At 44.7% G+C, this 22,345-nt stretch overlaps 1 protein-coding gene across 13 annotated transcripts in view; it reads left to right on the forward strand.

Moving 5' to 3' along the window:
- The window catches only part of FGFR2 (fibroblast growth factor receptor 2), a 102,872-nt gene that overhangs the window by 23,082 nt on the left and 57,445 nt on the right, over positions 1 to 22,345 (forward strand). For 6 of the 13 annotated variants that reach the window (XM_007173205.2, XM_028164229.2, XM_057531187.1 and 3 more), the window contains 3 exons: positions 3,578 to 3,844; positions 4,722 to 4,799; positions 15,570 to 15,739. In XM_007173205.2, the coding sequence (XP_007173267.1) occupies positions 3,578 to 3,844; positions 4,722 to 4,799; positions 15,570 to 15,739 (515 nt within the window). The remainder of the gene's footprint in view (positions 1 to 3,577; positions 3,845 to 4,721; positions 4,800 to 15,569; positions 15,740 to 22,345) is intronic. The other 7 variants (XM_057531188.1, XM_028164233.2, XM_057531185.1 and 4 more) reach the window with 2 other exon arrangements.

Below are 22,345 nucleotides of genomic sequence, written 5' to 3' on the forward strand. Positions count from 1 at the left end.
AATTAAAACCACTCTTAGTATCTCAAGTCACCTTACCAGTCCTTTTGACCTGGGAGCCCATCATTAGTAACATCATTCTGTATCCATGGCGATACAAATCCAAGGAGTCTCTCTGATGATCCTCCGAAAAGAGTGGTGCTCGAGATCGTGGTAGTGTCTTCAGCCTTGAAGAACGACGGAGATAGTGACCATCATGGGCCCAACAAGGTATAGTTGGAAGGTCAGGTTCATATTGAATGGCTTGTTGGATTCTCAAGATAATATCCTGTTTTGGGGGCATTCTTACTTCTCAGTAGATGAGGAAGCTGAGGCCAAGAGATTAAGCAGGAGCAGAGTGGACTTGGAACTCAGGGCTTCATCCTTTTCCCATGCAGGCAGCACGCATTTAACCAGCATCTCCTGTGTGTCCAACCTGAACAGGACGTGGTCCTTACCGCCCCGTGTTACCTCCTTCTACAGCAGCAGGTGGTGGTGTCTTTTTGGTGATGTTGGTCCAGCATCTCAGATACTCCTGGTTTCAGCAAGACTTTGTGGTTTACCCATTTCAGATGAAGGAAAGGCTTCTCAGTCAAAATGCTTTCCTTTAAAAATGGAGAAATCATAATTCCACCTTGGTCCAGAGAGAAATTTTTCTGCATCATAATTGCAAGTGTCTTGCTTTTTTTTTTTAAAAAAACAAAACAAAACAAAACAGTATTAGAGCTTTCCAATGCCTCCATGAAATAGGGACAAGGCTTCCCCTTATCCGAGGGCCAGGACAGAACAGGTTGGACATATGGGTCCTGGGCTCTCCTTTAAGGGAGGAAAGTGTTGCTGCTTCTGACCAGCTGCTTCCTTGCTCAGTCATCTCTTGTTGACCAGTTCTGGCTCAGAGGAAAGCAAATTCCACAACATTCTTGGTAACTTGCTGATCATACAATGCGGTTGTAATAAATATCGATGATTTTATGACCCAGGCTAAGCCACTGTCAATTCGTTCTAACATTGTGGGTGCTGTTTCTGTAATCAGTTGTTGGAGACCCAGGACCCAAATGACATCTGATGCTGGCCTTGACTAGCTGTGAAAGGGGTGGGCCAGGTGGCCATTGGGGGCCCGTCATTTCGGATATTGACTGGCCCTGACTCTGGGAGGTGGGAGATGCTCTGAGATTACGGGCCAAACTGATTTCTTTGTTCTTCTCCATTTCCCCTCTTACCCGCATTGCTGCTCAGGATCCAGAGTTCAAAACATTGTTATCAGTCCCTGAATTCAGCAGCATTATGACTTAGCCTTGGGAGGCCTCATCTGAGGACCTTCCAGCTAAGTTCCCAGCAACATCTTTTAAGCATTGCTTTGCCCTTCACTTCTCTCCAGAGGAGACTTCTCTGACCATCCTATACAGCAGGGGTGGGTGAACTTGCTGTAAAGGGCGAGACTGTAAATATTTGAGGTTCTGCAGGCCATTAGGTCTCTGTTTCGACTGCTCAGCTCTGCCAGTGTCACATCACAGCAGCCCCAGACAATATGTAAGCATGGCTGTGCGCCTATAAAACTTTGTTTACAAAAACAGACGATGGCTGGGTTTGGCCCGGGAGCTGTGGTTTGCCAGCTCCTGCTTTGGAGCCCAGAGCCTCCATCTCTGGGTGTGCCACTAGCCTGCTGAATTCTTCTCCCTGACACTTAGGACCACCCTACGTACTTTATAGTTTTGTAGATGTTGTATTTATTGTCTATCACCCCACTGTAATTAATATCCCATAAGTGCAAGGACTGTTTTTGTTTCCTGTTGCTTCTTGAGCATCCAGAATAAAAAAAAGCATGGCCCATAGTAGGTGTTCAATAAATAATTGTTGAATGAGAAAAACAAACTTTTGAAATGTAACCTGCTTGTCAGTTGGGGCTTTCTGCCCTTGTTTTGGGGTGTGTTTTTCCATGTTAAATATGACTTTTATTTTCTTCTCTTGGTTGTGGTTACCTCTTTATGTTCCCATCCTGTTCAACGTCTGGGCCCTTCTTGGCGTGGATGCCTCGGTGGGGTTAGGGCCGCCCCTTTGGGGGGTCCTGGCCCTCCATGTTGGCTGGCGGTGGTGTTGGGGAGAAGGATTTCTAGAACCAGATGCGTGCAGCTCCTGGGATACAGGGACTGAAACGTGAAGTAACTTTCTTTCAATCTTGTGTGGGAGATTCGTCCAGACCACATTCAAAAGGGCAAAACAATTGCCTTGTGACGCTGCCCAGCTTTGGAACCGTCCCAGAGCTGGGAAGCTTTGTGTTTTGCTGGGCCTGGGACTCCGGGTACCATGCATAGTTCTCACTGTGAAGGATGAAAGCCGATTCATGGACCCTCATGGGTCCCGGCTGGCAGCTCTGGCTATTCTTAAAGACGCATGGCCCCTTGTCGCTCCTTTCGCGGAGGCTGGGTCCTGCCAGGTCCCATCTTGCCCTGCATGTCTGGGGACTGTGACCCTGTCGGAAGTGGTCACCTTCCATGTGTCTGCCTGGGGCAGGGGAGGGGCTCACAAAGAGCCACGAGACCTCAGCCCTCGCTTCAGGAGCTTGGCATCTCCTCTGGGGACAGGACAAGTCCATCAGGAACGTGGTCCATCCCCAGGAGCTGGTGAAGCGGGGAGACCCGCTTCACTCTGGGCCAGGGTGGCTGGCGGCACACTCTCGCCCGGGAGGGCACGAGGGATTTGGGCCTTGAAGGACAGGTTGGTGTTCGTGTGCAGGCAAGGGAGGAAGGAACAGCCCTAAAGGAGACAAAGGCAGAGGGCTGAGGAGGCTGAAACCCAGGGTGTGCAGCGGGGGCTCGTGGGCAGGGAGCGGTCCAGCTTTTCGAATGGAGCAACTGGCCTGCAGCCTTCAGCAGCTTCATTTCAGGATCCATTTAAGTGTAATGGGGACCGCCTCCTCTTGGCTCCCTGGGGGCATTTTTCTCTTTTCTGTTTTGCCGTTAACGCCTCCAGGTTATTATCATTTTAAGAGAAAGCTGTGTATCCCAGCTCACCCAGCACAGAATTAAGTCTCCAGACCAGCCGTGTTCTGATCTGAGTCTGAGAGTCTGAGGCACCTCTTTTTAAGAAGCTCAGATTTGTGACAACAGGCAGAGTCAGCACAAATAAATGAGTGTGTGTGTGTGTGTGTGTGCGTGCGTGTGTGTGTACACAGCCGTGCAGTCATGTGGAATGAAACCACTGGTAAAGCACACGTTCTCACAGATTAAAAACGCCACAATGATAGACTTTCCCGGGGGTTACAGTGTAAGCAGGCTTTGGATTGATAATCGACTTCAGAGTTTTCTTGGATAGTGTCTTTCCAAGTTGGGTTTGGGGTTTGTGTTTAACGCTCTACAGTTTGTGGAAACCCAGTGGGGCAGCTTTTGCCGGGCGCTTCCTCTGGTTCGTTTTGGATGCTCCTCTTCTCCTTGGCGAGGGCGGCTTCTGGGGGTGCGAGGAGAAGCAGACACCCCCGGGGCCATTTGCAAAGCATGAACTGCCTCTCCCGGGCGTCAAGGGGCCTCCACTGACCTTTGTTGGACGTTCTCTCCTTTCCCTCTTTCCCATCTGTCTCCGTCTTCTCTCTCCCACCTTTCTGCAGAGCCATCAACCAAATACCAAATCTCCCAACCAGAAGTTTACGTGGCTGCGCCCCGGGAATCGCTAGAGTTGCGCTGCCTGTTGCGAGATGCCGCCATGATCAGTTGGACTAAGGATGGGGTACACTTGGGGCCCAACAATAGGACAGTGCTAATTGGGGAGTACTTGCAGATAAAAGGTGCCTCGCCTAGAGACTCCGGCCTCTATGCTTGTACTGCTGCTAGGAATGTAGACAGTGAGACTGTCTACTTCATGGTCAATGTCACAGGTGAGTTGGCCTGCCAGCCGCTGCTCTCTCTCTTCTCTGTAGCCATTTTTCTGGGTAAAGTGTTATTGGACAAGTGAAATCATAGTGGGATCTGCTAATTGGATGCCAGGCACAGAACTTCACGGTTTGTGATTGATCTGTTTTTGAAGTTCTTCTACGGGACCTGGTATATCAGAGAGGCTGGTCGTTAAAAATGACAGGATTCTCATGTGCACAGTAACATTTTTCTTTTAAGACAGCACACTTTCCTATAAGTAAAAACACATCTTTTTTTTTTACCCCCATACCACCGGCATCCTTGGCATTTAGAACATAGAATTGAAATTTGGATGCTGAAGATTTCTGCTTCCTTTTGTTAAAATTTGAGTTTCTCTCCTTGACTTTTCTTCCATGTGGTGAGGAGGGACTGCACAGGACCCCTTTTGCAGCCAAGTTTAAAGTTCCACTTTCAGAATATTAGTAAACGGTCAGAAGGCCACACGGGGGCTAAGTTTTTCTAGCAACTAATTCCTTTCTTGAAGGAGACCCCGAGTGCTGAAAGGTTGTGTTGGAAAGAATCTTTGGATATTACACAATCAGTAAGTTCTTTGGGGACTCGAGTACCATTTGAAGCTTAAAATCCAGTTTCAGTATATCCAATTTTATAGCATGTTTAAATAACGTGAAAGCAAAAAACGTTGAGAATCATAATATAGATGAACCATCATCATGGAGTGAAAATTTAAGCCATTAAAACCATCTTAACTAAACATGGTCTCAGACTTCTTGCCTGGGTTCCTGGGTTGTTGAATCCCCTTTCCAGAAAGACTAAGTTGTAGATGATTGCAACCTTTGGCTTTGCAAAAACACAACCATGGATATGTTCTTTTGAATACAGATGCCATCTCATCCGGAGATGATGAGGACGACACAGATGGCTCGGAGGATTTTGTCAGTGAGAACAGTAACAGCAAGAGTAAGTAATTGCTGTCTCCGAAGGTCCCCAAGAGAGGAGAGCTCAGTGGGAAGTCCTGACTCTAAGCTGTCTCCCTGTCGACTCTTCGGGATGCTTGTTGCCTGCGGTCCCCACCTCTCTCCGCTGTGTCTACTCTCTTGACTTTCAAATCTGAGAATAAACCAGTGTTACTGTACACCCTTCTCTACTGTTTGTTCTTTCTTATTGTGTCAGTAGCCACTTTCTTTTGAAAGCAGTTATGACTTTTCTTTCCTTGGTTTTCCTTTTTCCTCTGGCTTCTCACTATTTGGAGATGTAAAGCCAGTAGAGTCATGTAACATCCTGGTCTTCTTCATAACCATCGACGGTGCTTGGCTTGTCCCAGTGGTTCTCTACGGGGGGTGATTCTCCTCCTTCCCCCTCCCCCGGGGGACACTGGGCAATGTTTGGTTGTCTCAGCACAGGAAGGGGGGGATGCTAGTGGCTTTGAAGAGGCCAGGGATGCTGCTAATAAACATCTTTACAATGTACAGGGCAGCCCCATAACAAAGAATTATCTGGTCCAAAATGTTGATAGTGCCAAGGTTGAGAAACCATGGCCTTGTGAAACATCATTGCTTGCCGAGCAGAAATAAGGGAAGTGTGTCTTACGTTGCATATAGAAAAGGGGGGCAACAAACGCTGTTTGCGTATTTAAAGGCAGTTAAAGCACTGCCGTAACTGACACTAGGAGGCCTTTACATGGTGAGTGAGAATGTGGCCTCTCAGAGCTGGGCAGCCTCGGTTCAAATGCTGCTCCACCACTGCTGAGTTGGGTAACCTTGGGCAAGTAATTTAACTTTCGTGCCTCAGTTTCTTTATCTGTAAAATGGGAATAATCACAGTATCTTTTGGGGTTATGAGGATTAGTGAGTTCATATTTGTACATTGCTCAGAAGAATATTTGTGAGTGTTTATTCAATAAAGAAGATCAAATATAGCAAGTTTTATTTTCCAATGACATGGTTGGAATATTTCCAAAGTGATTTTGCACTGGTCACTGGCATTCCTTGCTTAGATGTTGTATTCTACGTTTTCTCAAAAGGATATTACTTTAATAACTTTAAACAAGGCCTAAATAATAAGATAATTCGTTATTAAAATAGACCCAGGGATTTTTCAAGGAAGAAGAGAAAATCCATGTTGTCCGGCACCTGGGATAATGTTTTGCTTCAGTGGGGAACTGGATTTGTCTCTTGAGTCTCCTAGCAGCTTAGGCAAAAAGGGAGGTATCTGGGTTTATATAGTTTTCACTCTTTGGCAAGAGAAAGCTTGCGGCCTGGACCACTCGCGTCAGCGTCACTGAAGAACTTACTAGGGATGAAAATTCTCGGGGCCCGCCCCGGACCCGCTGAATTAGAAACTTTGGGAGTGATTCTGATGCACAGTAAGCGTGAGCACCACTGGCTTAGGGACTCGCACATGCACATCTGCTTCCAGAAGGAGTTTATTGTTAGCGATCTCGTTGGTAAAACAGTGGGTAATAAGGCGAGTGAAAGTGTCTTCTGCTGTGATTTGTACCAGCCTTCCAATGAGGTCGTTATTATCATTGCGATTTAGTAATAAAACACTGGTACGTTACAACATGCCACTCACTTCTTATTAGTTCTTTGGCTCTGGCAAGAGAGGCAGTGACCCTGACAGTGATGAAAAGGGTCTGCTCTGGGCCGACTCTGTGCTGGCTGCTGGTTCGTTCAGTCAGTGCCCCCAACGACCAGATAAGGTGGAGAAAGGAGTTGTTTGTTTGTGTTTTATTCATTGGGAATGTGTGATTCAGTGAGCCAAAAGCAGCGCTGCAGTTCAGTCAGAGGCCTGTGGCATGTCTAATCCCAGCGCCCCTCTGCCAATACTCAGGGTGATGATGGGGGTGAAGGGAAGATGCTCGCACAGTTGTTTACGGCTCTAAAGTGGTACCCACGCGTGGGAGCCATTGCTGTTGACCGGGGCATCAGATTCAGCGCGGTTCTGTGGGCATGCCTGGGAACTGCGTTGTTCTGGTGATCAGTCCCCTGCCTAATAGTATGTTACCCGGAATATGCAGGAAGTTATAAAGTATAACAGCAGGGTAGGCTGAATGAACTGAATCTCTCTCTGATGACTCTCTTTTCATCCTGAATACTAGTCCTGACTGCTCGGTGCCCAGGTAGGGCCAGGTAGTAGAGTGTTGCATTTAAGAAACGCCAGCCCACGTTGAGTGAATTGCCGTGCCTTCACCTTGCAACCTGGGTTCTTTGTAATTAGCTCTCGAATGACACCAACTCTGCCCCGAAGTGGGTGCTCTGCAGTGATTAAGGGCTGGTGTTAGCTGTACCAGGCAGATACTGCTGTCGGGAATTGCCTCTGTTTGGTGCCTGTGAAACATTAGATGCGATTTAAAGTGATAGCAGTTCTTAGCTGGCTGCTTGGCCTCTGCCATCTGTTAGTGTGATTAGGCTGGTCTGATTCACAGGTGCAGCCTGGGGCGTCTGAGATTAAGCAGCTGTGGCCTGTGTGGACAGAGGAATGCCATGGCCGGGGTAATTGGCAAGGCGGGGAAGGGGATGTTGCCATTAAGACAATTTTTTGCCACCTCGAGTGTCAAATGCCTGACCTGATTAATAGGGAAAATTGTAGAAGCACCGAATTCTTTGCATTTTCAGCCACCTGGAAACCACTCATGTGTCCAAATTGATTCCTTCGGTGCCTTCTGATTGCCTGGAGATGCCACTGGGGTGTGCTTGAAAGTTCCCCTTCAGTGAAGTTAACAAATGATGCTCCAGCAACCCTGTGATATTTCTGAGCTTCTCTGAGAAGAGTTTTTCTCTTTTAGGTTTGGTCTATGTTACTTCTCCATCAAGTGACTCCAAAAATAGATTGTAGGTTACTCTCATTGCTGGTATTCTTGTTTATCTAATTTTGTCAGCAAACTCTCAGAAGGCAAGCTTATCTGCCTGGTAGAGTTCTTCTTAGATCTGTACAGAGTACAAAAAGTATGGTAGTCAAATATAATGGCAAAAAGAACAGTCAAAAATTGAGGCAGGATTGTTGCATTTTGGCCGTGAAACTGGTATCCGTTAACCTCCAGGTCCGATTTGATTTTTATAGGAATGTACTGCAGTGTTCAGGTTGATCTGAACTCTTACCTCATCCTGCGAGACCCAGCTCAAAAGTGGGCTCCTCTGTAGAGGATTTCCTTGTTTACACTGGGCTACTGAGTGGCTTTGACTGTTGTTCACGGGTTCTGTCGTATCACAGGTAGTGTACATTGTATCACGTGTAGTGTCACGTAGTATCTCAGACCCGCCTTTTCCGGTAGATTGCTTCTGGAGGGCAAGGACTGTCCTGGACGTTGAATGAATATTTTGTAGAACTACTGTCCTCAGGTATATCTTTTATGGATCCCATTAAAAACAGAGCAGCGTTCAGGTTTGGTTTGTACATTAAGAGAATAAGCCGGTGTTTCTCAAAGAGTATCCCTTGGAACCCTAGTTCAGCATAATTCTCTGCCAAAAATGAGTTGTATTTTGAAATGAATTTGGAAAATACCTCATACTGTGACCTTTCTTGAAGACTTACAGTGTCTATCAGCCTATTACAAGCTCTGAGAAGTTCTGTAGTAAAACATCTGTTTCTTTTTGTCCTTTCCCAGGGTTTTCCAAACTTATTGACCATAAGACCCTTTTTAAAATATAGCATCTATTAACATCCTGCTGCACGTGCTTTGAAAATCCCTGCAATGGGCTGATTTGATTGATCTGACTCCCCCTCCCCCCCTTTAAGTCAAGTTCTTCCATCACAGATGTGAAGGGCATTCTCCGGTCATACTTTAGCAGCTGACTAGCTGATGACCTCACACTTGACCAGTGTTAGACGTTTCCCTGAGTGGAACAATCTTGTGATGTCACTACAAGCCTGGCTGCCAGGAAATAATGCTGCTGCATATGCCCTTTGGTGAAAGAGACTTTCTCCGGACAGAAAGTTGTGATTTCAAATGCTAATTTTTGAAATGAATCCAGGTTGAGGATTTTGAAAAGGTTCACGCTTTGTGCTTTAGCTTAAAAAAGCATAACTTAACTAGTCCTTGCCTTTCCTAGGTACTAGGTATCTTAATGGGTCATCTGGCAGCAAATAAATAGACACGTCTGTCCGTTTTTTTCGAGGTACTTTTTATCACCTCCGGCTTGTGTTTAAGTGATTACTGTCTCTGGAGAACTTGAGACTGACTTCTTGGGAAGGGCATGAGTGACAGAAGGTTCAGGTTGGCTGCTTAACTAGAGGGAATTGATAGTAAGACAGCTGTATCAGGTGGAGTGGTTCTTTCTATTGAGTGAAGAGAGAGAAGGTAATTTTCTATTTTGGCTTTATTTTCGTTCAGACCTGCAGCTGCCCATCCTCCATATTAGGGAGAAAGGCAATTTTTTTTTTTTTTTTTTTTTTTTTTTTTTTGTAAGCAACTGGGGAAAATGAAGGTTCTTGGCCTGAGACTCTGAACTTTCATCGATAGACCTGCCTATAGTAACAGTTCGCCGTCACCTTGGCTCTAATTGGGATTTTCCTTGGAAGAGATCGTATCTAAGTTGGTAAATGCTGGTTTCTTAGTTGTGCTGAAGTTTCCAGGAACTGAAGAAAACACATTTTTAGAAAATGTACAAGCTGCCTAAAGGTTTTGAAACACCTTTGTGGTGAAAACCTCATTACAAGTTGGTTTGGGTGTTTTATCACAAAGGCCAGTGATGATGTCCCATCCATTCGGCCAGATTGAGTGTCTTGTCTTTCTCGGCCTCCCCTCTGGTCCAGCAGCATCACGGGCCAGTAGTGGGTTCTCTTTTGAAGGCAGAGCCTGGGAACTCCCCCAAGCAACTGGTCTCCCAGTGGACTTAGGCGTTTCACACGTGGGTCACTTGCCTGGTTTGTTTTAATGTATTTCTTATTGAATGCAAGCTCGTTGATCAGCAAGCTGTTGTTTTAATGAGATTTCTCAAATAAAGCCCCCCTGAGCCCCACAGTCACACCTTCACTGACATCTCCATATTTTGTTAGATTTGTTTTCTCTTTCTCTGTGCAAAACTGAAGACAGATGAACTGCAGTCTACTGCAAGGATGGGGTAGAGCTCTCAGAGACGTGCCTCCTTCCCTCATCAGGGGTCAAAGCATTGAAATGTCCTGATTAGTGATATTTTTAAAGGCACTAATTATAGACTTAAGACAGAGGCCTTAGTGAGGCTTTAGAGAGTTTGTGAGACTTAATCTAAGAGCTGAAACAGGCTGTTTTTTTTTTTTTACATCAATAAAAATACAGTTGGCAGTCATCAGCGGCCACAGCTCACATAAATCTTGAACTTTTGACTTAATTACCATGGGAGAGTTCAAAGGGCAGCATGGAGTGGTTGAAAGAGCACTGCTCAGGGAGCTGGAGACTTGGGTCTAGGCTCAGCCCAGCCTCTGGCCATGTGACCTTGATCAAATCACTTAACCTTTCTGGATGACATTGATCACACCAGCCGTTGGGCCAGATGGTCACTGAGGTCCCTTTTGGTACAGTGGTAATTTGAGTCCGTGTTTTTCCTTTAAACCACGAGGCTGTATTCTCTCTATTTGGTTAGAGAGAGAGAGAGAGAGAGAGAGGGAAAAGACCATAAACCTTAGATGTCAGGGTGGGGATACGTAAGAGTTTTTGTGGGAGCCGGCTCAGCAGCCCATGTTTTCTCCTTAGGTTTAGGTTGCAGGGTCAAAATAAATCCTCTGATCCTATCATTTGTCGACAGAATCAATATCTGTGTAGAATATAGATAGATACCTGGAAAGAATGTTAGAACTGGGAGGGGCCTTATCAGAACATTCAGTTCAGCTCCCTCATTTTATAGCTCAGGCTTTTAACAGTTGTCCATCTGGTCTGTCCATCCATCCATCCATCTGTTCAATAAACACTTGAGTGCCTGCTTCATAGTCTGAAGATGGCTCCAGCTGTACGCTCCAGGTGATCTACCCTTATTGGTCAGCAGACATCGAGAGGAATATATTTCAGTCTAGAAACACCCTGGGCATGGAAACAGACATAAGTAACCGAGAAAATGGTGGACCAGAGAAGGAATGATGAACCTTTATTGTGGGATGAAGGGGGGTTAAGAAAAGCTGTGTTGAGGGAACGTTGAGGGAAGTTTCTGTGGGGTTATAAATCTGCTTAACCAGCCACAAGTTAAGAGACTTCTGTTGTATTAAATTAAAATTCTACTTACTTGGTATTATTACTAATATACAGTATCTGTTTCAGTGTAGAAAATGATAATGAGTAAATACGCTAAACCTTGGTGATGGGCTTGTATTTATTTATTTATTTTGGCTAGGTCTTACTGTTCCCTTAACTTTCTCGCTACGAGTATTTAATGACTAAGAGAATGTCGTTCTTTTGCTACATACTACAGCAGAAGATTTGAGAGTGTCAGAGCAGAAGGGGCCATACCTATCACCTAGGTCAACTTATTTACTCCTGATTTAAGTAGAATTCATGTCTTATGCCATCAGGGGTTTATACCACAATTCCATCTCTATTAAATATATCCCTAAGATTATGTCAGGGAAGGTATACAAAGTGGATGCCGTGCACCTCTTTCAAGCGACATGATGTGGTCCTGGCCATCCGTATTGAGCATCTACTGTGTGCTAGAGTCTCCTCTGCTTTTGTAGATCATTAATTTGTTAGGTGAGTTCCTCCTCCAAATGAAAGTTGTTAATGCTGTTCACAGCCTTGGGATAGAAGAGGCCTCATTAGGTAGAGGAGCTTTTTGGGAGCCTGGTCCCTGTTTCCTCTCCAGCTGCATTGTAGTTTTTGGGGTGGGGACCCTGGCATTTCCATGTGTCCAGACTGCAAACATAGCAGGAAATACTGAAGACAGGAAGAGTTCGCAGAGGACATAGGCCACTGATGATGGAAACACAGCAGGACTATTCCTACAGTGTAATTATTTTTCTGGACCTTCCAGAGTCTTCAGGTTTTCCATAAAACTAGTTTATTTCAGAAAGAGCCGTTGTAAAATAATAAAATAACTCCTCCCCTCCGGCATTATGTTCTTAAAAAAATTCGTGAGCTTGACATCTTAAAGGAAGGCCTCATCATGAAAGTACATCGTGCCTGTGTGATGTTAGCACGCAGAGTGGTGTTGGACACGGGGTTGGTGGTGACCCATCACTGCCACTCAGGGAACCTCGAAGACTTGGCCTGACAGCCCTTTTTGTTGAGCCAAGCTTTACCGTTATTCAGAGAAAGCGAATGCTGTGAATTCAGGTTTCCAGTGACAGTCATGTAGGTGATTGGCTCCTACTTTGTTGATTAGATTTCATGGTGCCTCACCCACCTGCGATCTCTGAGCCTTTAGACGAGAAACATGGTTCCCACAGACTTTATTTTTTAAAAATTTTTTTCTGGTTTCTTTTTTTTTTTTTTTAGCATCTTTATTGGAGTATAATTGCTTTACAATGGTGTGTTAGTTTCTGCTGTATAACAAAGTGAATCAGCTATAAGTATTCATATATCCCCATATCCCCTCCCTCCTGCGTCTCCCTCCCACCCTCCCTATCCCACCCCTCTAGGTGGTCACAAAGCACCGAGCTGATCTCCCCGTGCGATGCAGCTGCTTCCCACTAGCTATCTGTTTTACATTTGGTAGTGTATATACGTCCATGTCGCTCTCTCACTTCATCCCAGCCTAACCTTCCCCCTTCATTGTGTCCTCAAGTCCATTCTCTACATCTGAGTCTTTATTTCTGTCCTGCTCCTAGGTTCATCAGAACCTTTTTTTTTTTTTTTTTAGATTCCATATATATGTGTTAGCCTACGGTATTTGTTTTTCTCTTTCTGACTTACTTCACTCTGTATGACAGTCTCTAGGTCCATCCACCTCGCTACAAATAACTCAGTTTCGTTTCTTTTCATGGCTGAGTAATATTCCATTGTATATATGTGCCACATCTTCTTTATCCGTTCATCTGTCGATGGACACTTAAGTTGCTTCCATGTCCTGGCTATTGTAAATAGTGCTGCAATGAACATTGTGGTACGTGACTCTTTTTGAATTAGCCCATAGACTTTAGATGAGAAGCATGGCTGTGTGTCTGTTTTGCACAAGCAGATTTTATAGGTGCAGTTTTGATGATTGAAATTTCACCCCAGGGAGGTGGCTACCTGCCATTAATTCCAACAGAATTCTTTCACCCTTGTCCTTAAATAATTCCTCAGGCTCCAAGAAAAAGGTGCTGGTTGCCAGTGTGCTACTGCCACAGGCCATGACCGTACAGGCCCATGTGGTCTGGGGATCCCCATGTGGGTTGCAGGCTCACCAGCAGCTTAGCCCAGCGAGGGAGAAGCAGCGCAACGTTCCTAGTTGCTAACGCTCAGTCCTGCTTTTCAACATAGGGAACATGGAAATCATGCCTGTTGGTACGTAAGCACATGTCTGTTGATTTCTTTGTATATAAAAATGAAAAGACATTCCACAGGATCAGGGCAGCTGTAATTGACGGTATCTGAAAGAGCTACTACATTAATATTTAGCTAATTCGTATGAATAGGCTATTGTGTTTACTTAAACAGATAACATGAATGCAGACACCTGACAGCATGAGGTATGCTTTTCATTTAGGTCAGATTTGTAAAAGTCTTTGTGTAGCGACAAAGCTCATTATTTATTTTGTGCTCTCAATGCTTTCTTTTTTAGTGGCTGTGGATGGATTTTTCTAAGTAGAAGCTTTTAAAATGAAAGATGATTGAAATTGTTTCAGTATATGCCAGGCCCTGGGAGACTTGTGATAAATAGGAATCGAGTACTCCCTGGGGAACCCTCAAAAGAATAGGTGTGTTTATGGGCATTTGACACCCCAAGTCAAGTGGCTACCAAGTTGCCTACTCATTACACATGCAACTGGATTCAGAGGAAAGAAGTGCAGCTCTATTTTCTCCCCCGGCTCCCCTCCCGCCCTCCCCCTGGGCTTTCTCTCTCTGGTGCACATGACTGACAAGTTTTGCCTCACTTTGCTCTGCCTTGGCATCATGTCGATACCACCTATACCCCCACCACCTTGACACTTAGATAAGCAGAAGGATAAAGAAGATACAGCATGTCCCTGTTAAGAAATCCCTGTTTCACCTTTTATAGCAGGTTTCAAGAGCAAGGGTGAGTCAAAGAAGGGTAGGTGTTTTGGATGCAGTTTTTCCACTTTCTGATTCCACCATGATGGCCTGGCTGTTAAGTGAAGGGCATTGTTACCTCGCCAGGAACGAGCTGTGTCATCCACAGAACAGAGGAGGAAACTTCTAAATCCGCATCGTAGACAAAGCCCCTTCCTATGTCCATTTTTGCTTCTGCTTTGTGGAGGGTGTGTGCTGTTGCTCAGTCTAACCCTTGTTAGAAATAAGCACTTATGGATCAGTCTTCAAGAATTTTAGTGTTCTAGAATGTTCTAGGACGTTCAAGGCCCTGCTGATGGATGCTTTGGGGGGGGATACAGGGATTTTGGTTACCTGTTTGCTAAGACAGAATCACGCATGTGAAAAGTTAAATTGCTGTATAAGATTTCATTGGAAATCCTGGGCAGTAATAACGGAGGCAGTGTGCCTTCAGCCGAGGCTGTCTGTTCTGGACGCCAGTCCTGCACATCAGAGAGGTTAAAGGTATGGATTCCAATGCTTTGGAGAGTAGGTAGGGGAGACAGACAGTGGGCTCTGGAATCAAACTGCCTTGGCTCAAATCCTGCTTGCTCTTCTTCCTAGTTTTGTGGCTGTGGGCAGATTACTTCTCTGTGACTCAGTTTCCCCATCCCTAAACAGGGATTATAATTGAATTGTGTCAGGATTAATACAGTAAACACGTGAGAGCTTTTGGGGCTTTGTCTGCAAATAAGAAGCACCCAGTCAATAGTGGTCATGAGCCATTATTAGCAGGCTTGAAGAATTTATGGCAGTATTCCGAATTGATGCTGTGACTTTAATTTAGAAAAAATGTCCTTCCTGTGGTAATTGAAAAAGGTGTCTCCTCCTTTGAGTTTAAAAAATCACTAGTGTCCCTGTCTTTGAGGGCTACTTAGAGGGCACAACTTTAATGTTTAATTGGCAGCTTCCTATTAAGTTACCTGCTTAGACATGCTGGTAGAATTATGGCATTCACAACCACCATTGGAGAGGAAGGAAACCTTTTTTTTTTTTTTTTTCATTTTAAAAATTAAAACATATTTAGTAACATGGCTTGTTGACTTGTCATATAAAGTGCTGGGAAATTAATGATGCCTCCCTGAATTATTTTACCCTACTGAGATAAGTTATACTATTGATTACCCTTTGAAGCGCCAATGGATAAATTGCTGTGGCTTTTGGGCACAACCTGTTTATGTGTATACGTGGTCCTTTCATAGGTGTGGTGATCTAAAATGATACATTTGAGGGGGACTCAGCTGTTGTTACGGTGTGTGTTGTCACTGTGTGTCTAAAGTAGCATTTTAAAACATGATTCATAAATTTATATTCTGGCACTAAGAACAGGGAGAGAAGGTTCCCTGTTAATAGACATAAACTATAAACTATCAAGCAGCCCACCTCCAGGGACCTTCTGGGAGGCCAGCTGGATCAGACTTCAGAAAATGTTTCCCTAATGTAAATATTACCCAAAGATTTTGAAAGCGTCGGATCGTTCACATACAAAAGAAAATGATCTTACCTGTTAGGAGTTTAATGATGGAGATGAAGCTATCCATCTATGTACATTATAATGTCATTTTCCAAAACAGGAGCACCGTATTGGACCAACACAGAAAAGATGGAAAAACGGCTGCACGCCGTCCCAGCAGCCAACACTGTCAAGTTCCGCTGTCCAGCTGGGGGGAATCCAGCACCAACGATGAGGTGGCTGAAAAACGGGAAGGAATTTAAGCAGGAACATCGCATTGGAGGCTATAAGGTAGAATGAAACTTTCAAAATATTCTATTTCTTAAATTTTTATTTCTTTATTTTTTTAAGTAGTCAAAAGTTAGCAGGAACTAGAAGGAATATTCTTTTTAAAAAAATCAGTAATTATCATAATTGATCGTTTCCATGTTTGATATTTTTAAAAAATTACCCTGGACTTGCATGTAATTTTAAAGTACAGTCCTCATTTGTGTTGTTCTTTATATGAAGAGAGTTTAGTAATAGAAGGGTCGAAAGTTGAGAGTCTGTTTTCTATATGTTTTATGGTCTGTAAAACTAAAACTGGAGCAGAATTTGAGAAGTGTAAGTACAGTTGCCCTATCTGAGCAGGATTGTATGAATAGTGGATGGACTTGGATGAGAGACTGGGGTACGAAATACTACTTATTAAGAGAGAACACTTCCCGGGACTTCCCTGGTGGCGCAGTGGTTAAGAATCCGCCTGCCAATGCAGGGGACACTGGTTCGAACCCTGGTCCGGGAAGATCCCACATGCCGTGGAGCAACTAAGCCCGTGCGCCACAACTACTGAGCCTGCGCTCTAGAGCCCACGAGCCACAACTACCGAGCCTGCGTGCCACAACTACTGAAGCCTGTGCACCTAGAGCCCGTGCTCCGCAATGAGAGAAGCCACTGCAGTGAGAAGCATGTGCACCACGACGAAGAGTAGCCCCTGCTCGCCGCAACTCGAGAGAGTCCGTGCGCAGCAATGAAGACCCAACGCAGCCAAAAAAATAAATAAATAAAATTAAAAAAAAAAAAAGAGAGAACACTTCCAAGATGACAGAGGCAATCTCCCTGTCCTCCATCCTCAAGGATTCTGAAGAGCCCATTACAGAATGTGGTGAAATATAGTCTCATCACTCACTGGGGAGGTTGAAATTGACAACCATTTCCCTGAAGATGCCTCTTGAGGCGTTTGTTCATCCATTGAGCAAATGTCGATTGAGTGCCCTCGTAGCAGGCACCGTCCTAGGCTCTGGGCAAAGCACGGCCCTAGCTTATCGGGGCTCCTCATCCAGCAGGAAGGCAGACAAAAGAGCTGGCAGTCAAGACACTGATATGGGTGAAGTTAGAAGAGTATGTTCTGCTGTGGATGTGCAGAGAGAGGTGATGTTGGCTCCTTGGGAGACTAAGGTAAAGGAGATCAGGAAAGGATTCTAGGCTGAGTTTGAAGGAAGGTTGTCTCAGAAGAGTGATATGGAAACTCCAGATCATTTAGTGTGGAAGGGGAGAACTTGACGGATTTAGTGTGTGAGGACGACTTAAGGAACCTTACTGTGAAATTCTTTGGTGCATTTGGAACATGAATGGGTGTATCAGTTACCCATTGCCTTGTAACAAATTACCCCAAGACCTGGTAGCTTTAATAACAGCATTTATTCTCTCACAGTTTCCCTGGGTCAGGAATCCAGGTGTGGCTTAGGCGGCCTTCTGTCTCAGGGCCTCTCACAGGACGGTAATCATGGTTTCAGTTAAGGCTGGGGTCTCATCTGAAGGGTCAGTGGGGAAGAATCTGCTTCCAGACTCACTCATGTGGTTGTTGTCAGGATTCACTTCCTTGCAGGCTGTTGGACTGGGGGCCTCAGTTCCTCACTGGCCGTTGGCTGGAGGCCACCCTTTTGCCACATGGGCCTCTCCATAGGGCAGCTGACAGCATGGCAGCTGGCTTCCTGAGGGGGAACAGACAAGACAGAGGAGAGTATGAGGAAGACAGATGTCACAGCCTTTGTAACCTAATCACAGAAGTGCCATCCCACCACGTTTGCTGTTTTCTACCATTAAGTCACCGAGGGAGGTGATTATTGAGGGCACGAATATCAGGAGACATGGGGATCACTGGAGCATCGGAGAAACCTGCACAGTGGATGAAACAGAATATGCATCAGCTCAGGCCCCAGGTCCTTAAGAACCATGTGGGAGAGGATTCCTTGGTGGCAGCAGTGTGATACCCAGGAGGACTTTCCTTGATGTACCGCTTACCTGTGTTAACACAGCAACATCACTTTAGATGGCAGGTGAGTCCCTGTCCCATCCCTGCTGCGCTCACATGGGGCTTCCCTCCACACAAAGTGCCCTGGAGCCCTTTCCCGAAACACTCTACACAGTTACTCATCTTGAAAGGGTTAGTATTTTCGTCTGTAGGAATTTTTGACTTTTGTTTTAACATTGAAAAATTACTTTCTAGAAGCCAAAACCCAGAGGATAATTGGGAAAGCCTACGAGTACATTTCTAAGCGCACGTGTGGGCAGTTTATGTGTGAAACAGATGTGAAACACATCTGCTGGAAGGTGGATGCCTTTGAAGCTGTGGAGTAGAAATTCTTGGGTTGTCTTCTGCGACTCCTGCTCATTGGGGGAAGCAGCAGGAGAACGAGTTGTCTCTTTGTTCAGTCCTTAGACTGGTACAATGAGATTGGAGGTTGGCTTTTTTTTTTTTTTAAGAATGAATAGACAGAGATTTCATTAGGTGATGCTGGTTGTAAAGGAAGAGTTAAACCATTAGAATCGGGGCCCCTGGGATTGTTCTAACCACCAAACGTTCTCTGAAATCATAACTGATGCAGTTCCAATGATTTATTTAAATACAACTTAAGTATAAGAAGGGTGGTCAAAATCTTGGTGGTTAACTCATTTCCTTCCTTAAGACAGTCTGGGAAATGAGTGCAAAGGGTCAGTGAGCCTCCAGAAACTCCTGGTCTCAAAATAAATAGGACCAACATCATTATTATGGGTAAGGAGCTTTTTGCAAATCTGAATTAGTGATTACAAATACGCTGGAAGACTAAGGGTGCCGAATGAGGAAACGCTGCTTGATTTTTAACAGGTGCGGTTCGGTTTTGATTATTGATGACAACATTCCACTAAATGAAGAGCAGCCATGTCCTAAAAGCGAAACTAGGAACCTCTAGCCCCTTCCCGAGGAGGCACAGATGACCAAAGTATTTTTGTTGTTTGATGTTGGAGTCATTTCTGGAGTGAAAGAGGAATGGAATTCGAGTGTGTGGGGAGAAAAATCTAAACTCTGTTTTGCTTTTCAACGAAAAGGGCAAACAAAAGGGAGAGTATTACACCTTTGGAGCGGGGGTGGGGAGTGCCGGCCAGCAGGGATGAGGGTGCATCTCTTGCCCAACTGGCCTTTCTCTCTGGAGAGAGGCTGGGACGGTGGGCCTGTCTGGCCTGGGGGCTTGCCGCATTGCTGCAAGGGTAGTCAACCTGGGTTCACAACAGTTGTGTCATTGGTCACTTGTTTTGGGAATACGGGACACCCTTAGAAATTCCATTGAGCCCGACGGGCTTCTGGGACTTGAAAGGAAAAGACAGAGATCTCTTCTCTCCTGGGAAAATATAGTTACCTAAAGCCTAAGTCTTGCTAATGACGTGTTAGACCCACCCCAGGTCCCCGGGTTCCTAGGCCATGAAGTCACTAAAGGTCACAGAGATGGACTTCCACCTGAGGGCCACCCCCACTGGGCTGGGCTCCAGGGCAGAGTGGGGAGCATGGTCATGATGGGGGCTTTTCCCTCTGATGTTTTCTTTGTTACCTACATACGCTTGTAAAGAACTGTGTCTCTGAACATTTGACCTGAGGGATCCGTATTGTACAGTTTGTAGTTTCCATTCCTCGGCACTTCTCCCCAAAGCCGAGACCTAATAGTTCACGTGGAGGGCCCGACTGATGTTCAAATGACCCCTCCTCTCATTCCCGTCCCTTTGCTCTTTTATTTAATGAAGAAGCAAAGTGTCAAGTTTTCCAAGATGTATTTTTCCAGAAAGCAAGACCTGAAATTTTCCACAAACAAAATTGTGATTTTTTGGTGTGCATTTCTGTGATTTTTTTTTTTTTTCTCCTTCATAAATCTCATTCCATAAACCATGGCTGTGCTCTGGTGGCCCAGCTGTCTGTCTAGCTGTTTCTACCTGTTTATGGGCTGGGTACTTTGGCCCTGGTCTACTGTATTATGCATATGTGGCCATTGAAGGGAGAAGGAACACAAAAAACCAAAACAAAGTCAAAGAGAATTATGAAACAGGACAGAAAGCTCATTTTAATTAAAATGGCCCACAGAGCTCTTTGGTATTCTGTGTTTCAGTCTTATTTATCAAAGAACTCATGCTGAGCCATTCTTAGGTTATTAAGAGTCAAATTACTGTTTTTCTTAGTATGTGGGCAAAGGCTGGTTGGATGTTATATAATGACAAAGCATGACTTGAAGCAAAACCATATCTCCCTAATTGTGCTGATGCCTGGGCTTTTTAACATCAGTTAAAAAGTTGGCTAAGCTCTCTGGGCTTCACATCACCTATCCTTAAGATGAGAAGATGGGATAGGAAATCTCTAACGTCTGATCCTTTCCAGCACTAAAACCTGTGTAGCATAACCATAATGCAGCATCAGCCATTTTTCATCTTAAACAACAGCACAGATTTTTTTTTTTATAAGGAGGTTGCCTTTAAGGCTAGATATTTAGTAGGGCTCTGAGCAGTGATTACAATTAAATGTAGAAAAGCAAGAAGATGACTGAGAGAATTAATAGACCACCTCAATTACTAGCTCATTCCTAGGTAATGATTTAGGCATAGAGGAGAAGAACATTCTTAAAAACCGTCTTTCAAGCCACGTACTAACTGCATAAGACCCAAGAGAGATCATGGGATAAAGCTCTCCCTCAACATGGCCATAGAATTGGCACAAGAGCCCGCGGCGTCCAAGAGGTTAGAATTCCCACAGAGCCACCTGGCAGAGGAAAGGAAGCATTGTAGAGTATGGACGATTAGTTTCCAAGTACATTTCAGGTCCAAGAAAAGACAACTGAAAAAAAATTATTTTCTTATCACAGCTGAACTGGTTGTTTTGATGGTTAGGTTAGATTTACATTTTCTAAGTTATTAAGTGTAATGCTTAACCCCAAAGTATGTTTATTTGGAAAAATCACTACTAATGTGCTTTTTAATATATTTCTATTGGTTGAGCTTTTTTTCAACCAAGACACTTCCGCTTTAATGTCAGATCAAGCAGACTGTGATGAGAAGCAGGTGTGCGTTGGCATCTGCTGGCGTGTGTTGTCTGCTCACCTGTGTGCTGACTGTTCCAGGTGCCTCCTGTACACATGGCACCCTGTGCCCCGCACAGCCCAGAGAGGTGGGCACTGTTCTTTTGTCCCTTTTACAGATGGGGCTCCTAGGTGGTGGAGCTGTTATTTGGACCCAGGCAATTTTTGCTCCAAAGTTCATGCTCTTACTAAACTGCTTTCTTTCAAATATGGTTCCATGTTTTGTTAAAAAAAAAACCCAGAACACTGTTATGATAAATGAAAGACACGCAGATAGTAATGGCTTCCCAAGAGCATATAAATATCAGTTGATGCAAGGTATACTGTTGAGAGTAAAGTTGGGGGGGAGGGGTATCATGCTGTTCTTCTAGCTTCCATGACCTGTATGAGATTTTTTTTTCTGGTGTGTGGTAAAAGTATAACATAAAACTTGTCATTGATTTCTAAAACTTTTTCATCATCCAAAATAGAAACTCTGTATCCATTAAACGTTAATTCCCTATTCCTCCTTTCCCCAGGCCCTGGTAACTTGTAATCTGCTTTCTATCTCTGCATTTGCCTGTCTAGGTATCTCATATAAGTGGAATCATAGGAAATTTGTCCTTTTGTATCTGGTTATTTCACTTAATATGTTCAAGGTTCATCCGTGTTGTAGCAGGTATCAGAACTTCCTTCTTTTAAAAGAATGGCTGAATAATATTCCATTATATGGCTATATCACACTTTGTTTATCCATTCATCTGTTGATGGGCACTTGGGTTGTTTCCACCTTTTGGCTCCTGTGGATGATGCAGCTATGAACATCGGTGTACTAGTATCTGTTTGAGTCCTTGCTTTCAGTTCCTTTGGGTGTATACCTAGGAATGGAATTGCTGGATCATATGGTGATTCTGTGTTTAGCTTTTTAAAGAAGGCCATGACATTTTTAAAGAGTTAAGTTCAAAAGGCAGTGGATGCCCTTTTGGCAGTCTGTCCCCAGAGCACCTTTCTGGGCACCGTCAGGGAACAGGCATAGAAGAGAACAGCCTTGCATTTTATAATTCACTTCCCACCTCCTCTGGAGAGATCCATTGTTTACTGAGTAGAGGGAAGAGTTTCTGCCACTGGTCCTCAAAGATCAGAGCTCACCCAGCCCTGTTCTCAGCCCAAAAAGCAAACTTCTTGGCGTTTAAGCATTAAACAGGTGTTTGTCTCCAGGTCTGCGTGGTGATAGGAAGCAGCATGTACCACGGCCCTTGGCACGTGTAAGCTCAGTTTGTATGTACACATCCCAGAGGGATGGTTTGGAGTCCCCCAGGAACCAGCTGAAAATGGGGATCTGGCATGGGCTAGTAAGATTTTATGCATCCTCATGACACCTGGTCTATGTTGAATTGTAGTTCATGGGGCACCTTATGAAGGCCAGGGTTAAAAGGGAGTGCTGTCCTTCTCCATAATTTGAGCCCTGATACTGGTGGAAGGAAGTCTTGGGGGTATTTACCATCACGTGGACACATCATTCCTCGATTTGGCACAGAGCAAAACTTTCCATCCAGCTTCTGGC

The sequence above is a fragment of the Balaenoptera acutorostrata genome, chromosome 16 (assembly GCF_949987535.1).
Source record: "Balaenoptera acutorostrata chromosome 16, mBalAcu1.1, whole genome shotgun sequence".
NCBI lineage: Eukaryota > Metazoa > Chordata > Mammalia > Artiodactyla > Balaenopteridae > Balaenoptera > Balaenoptera acutorostrata.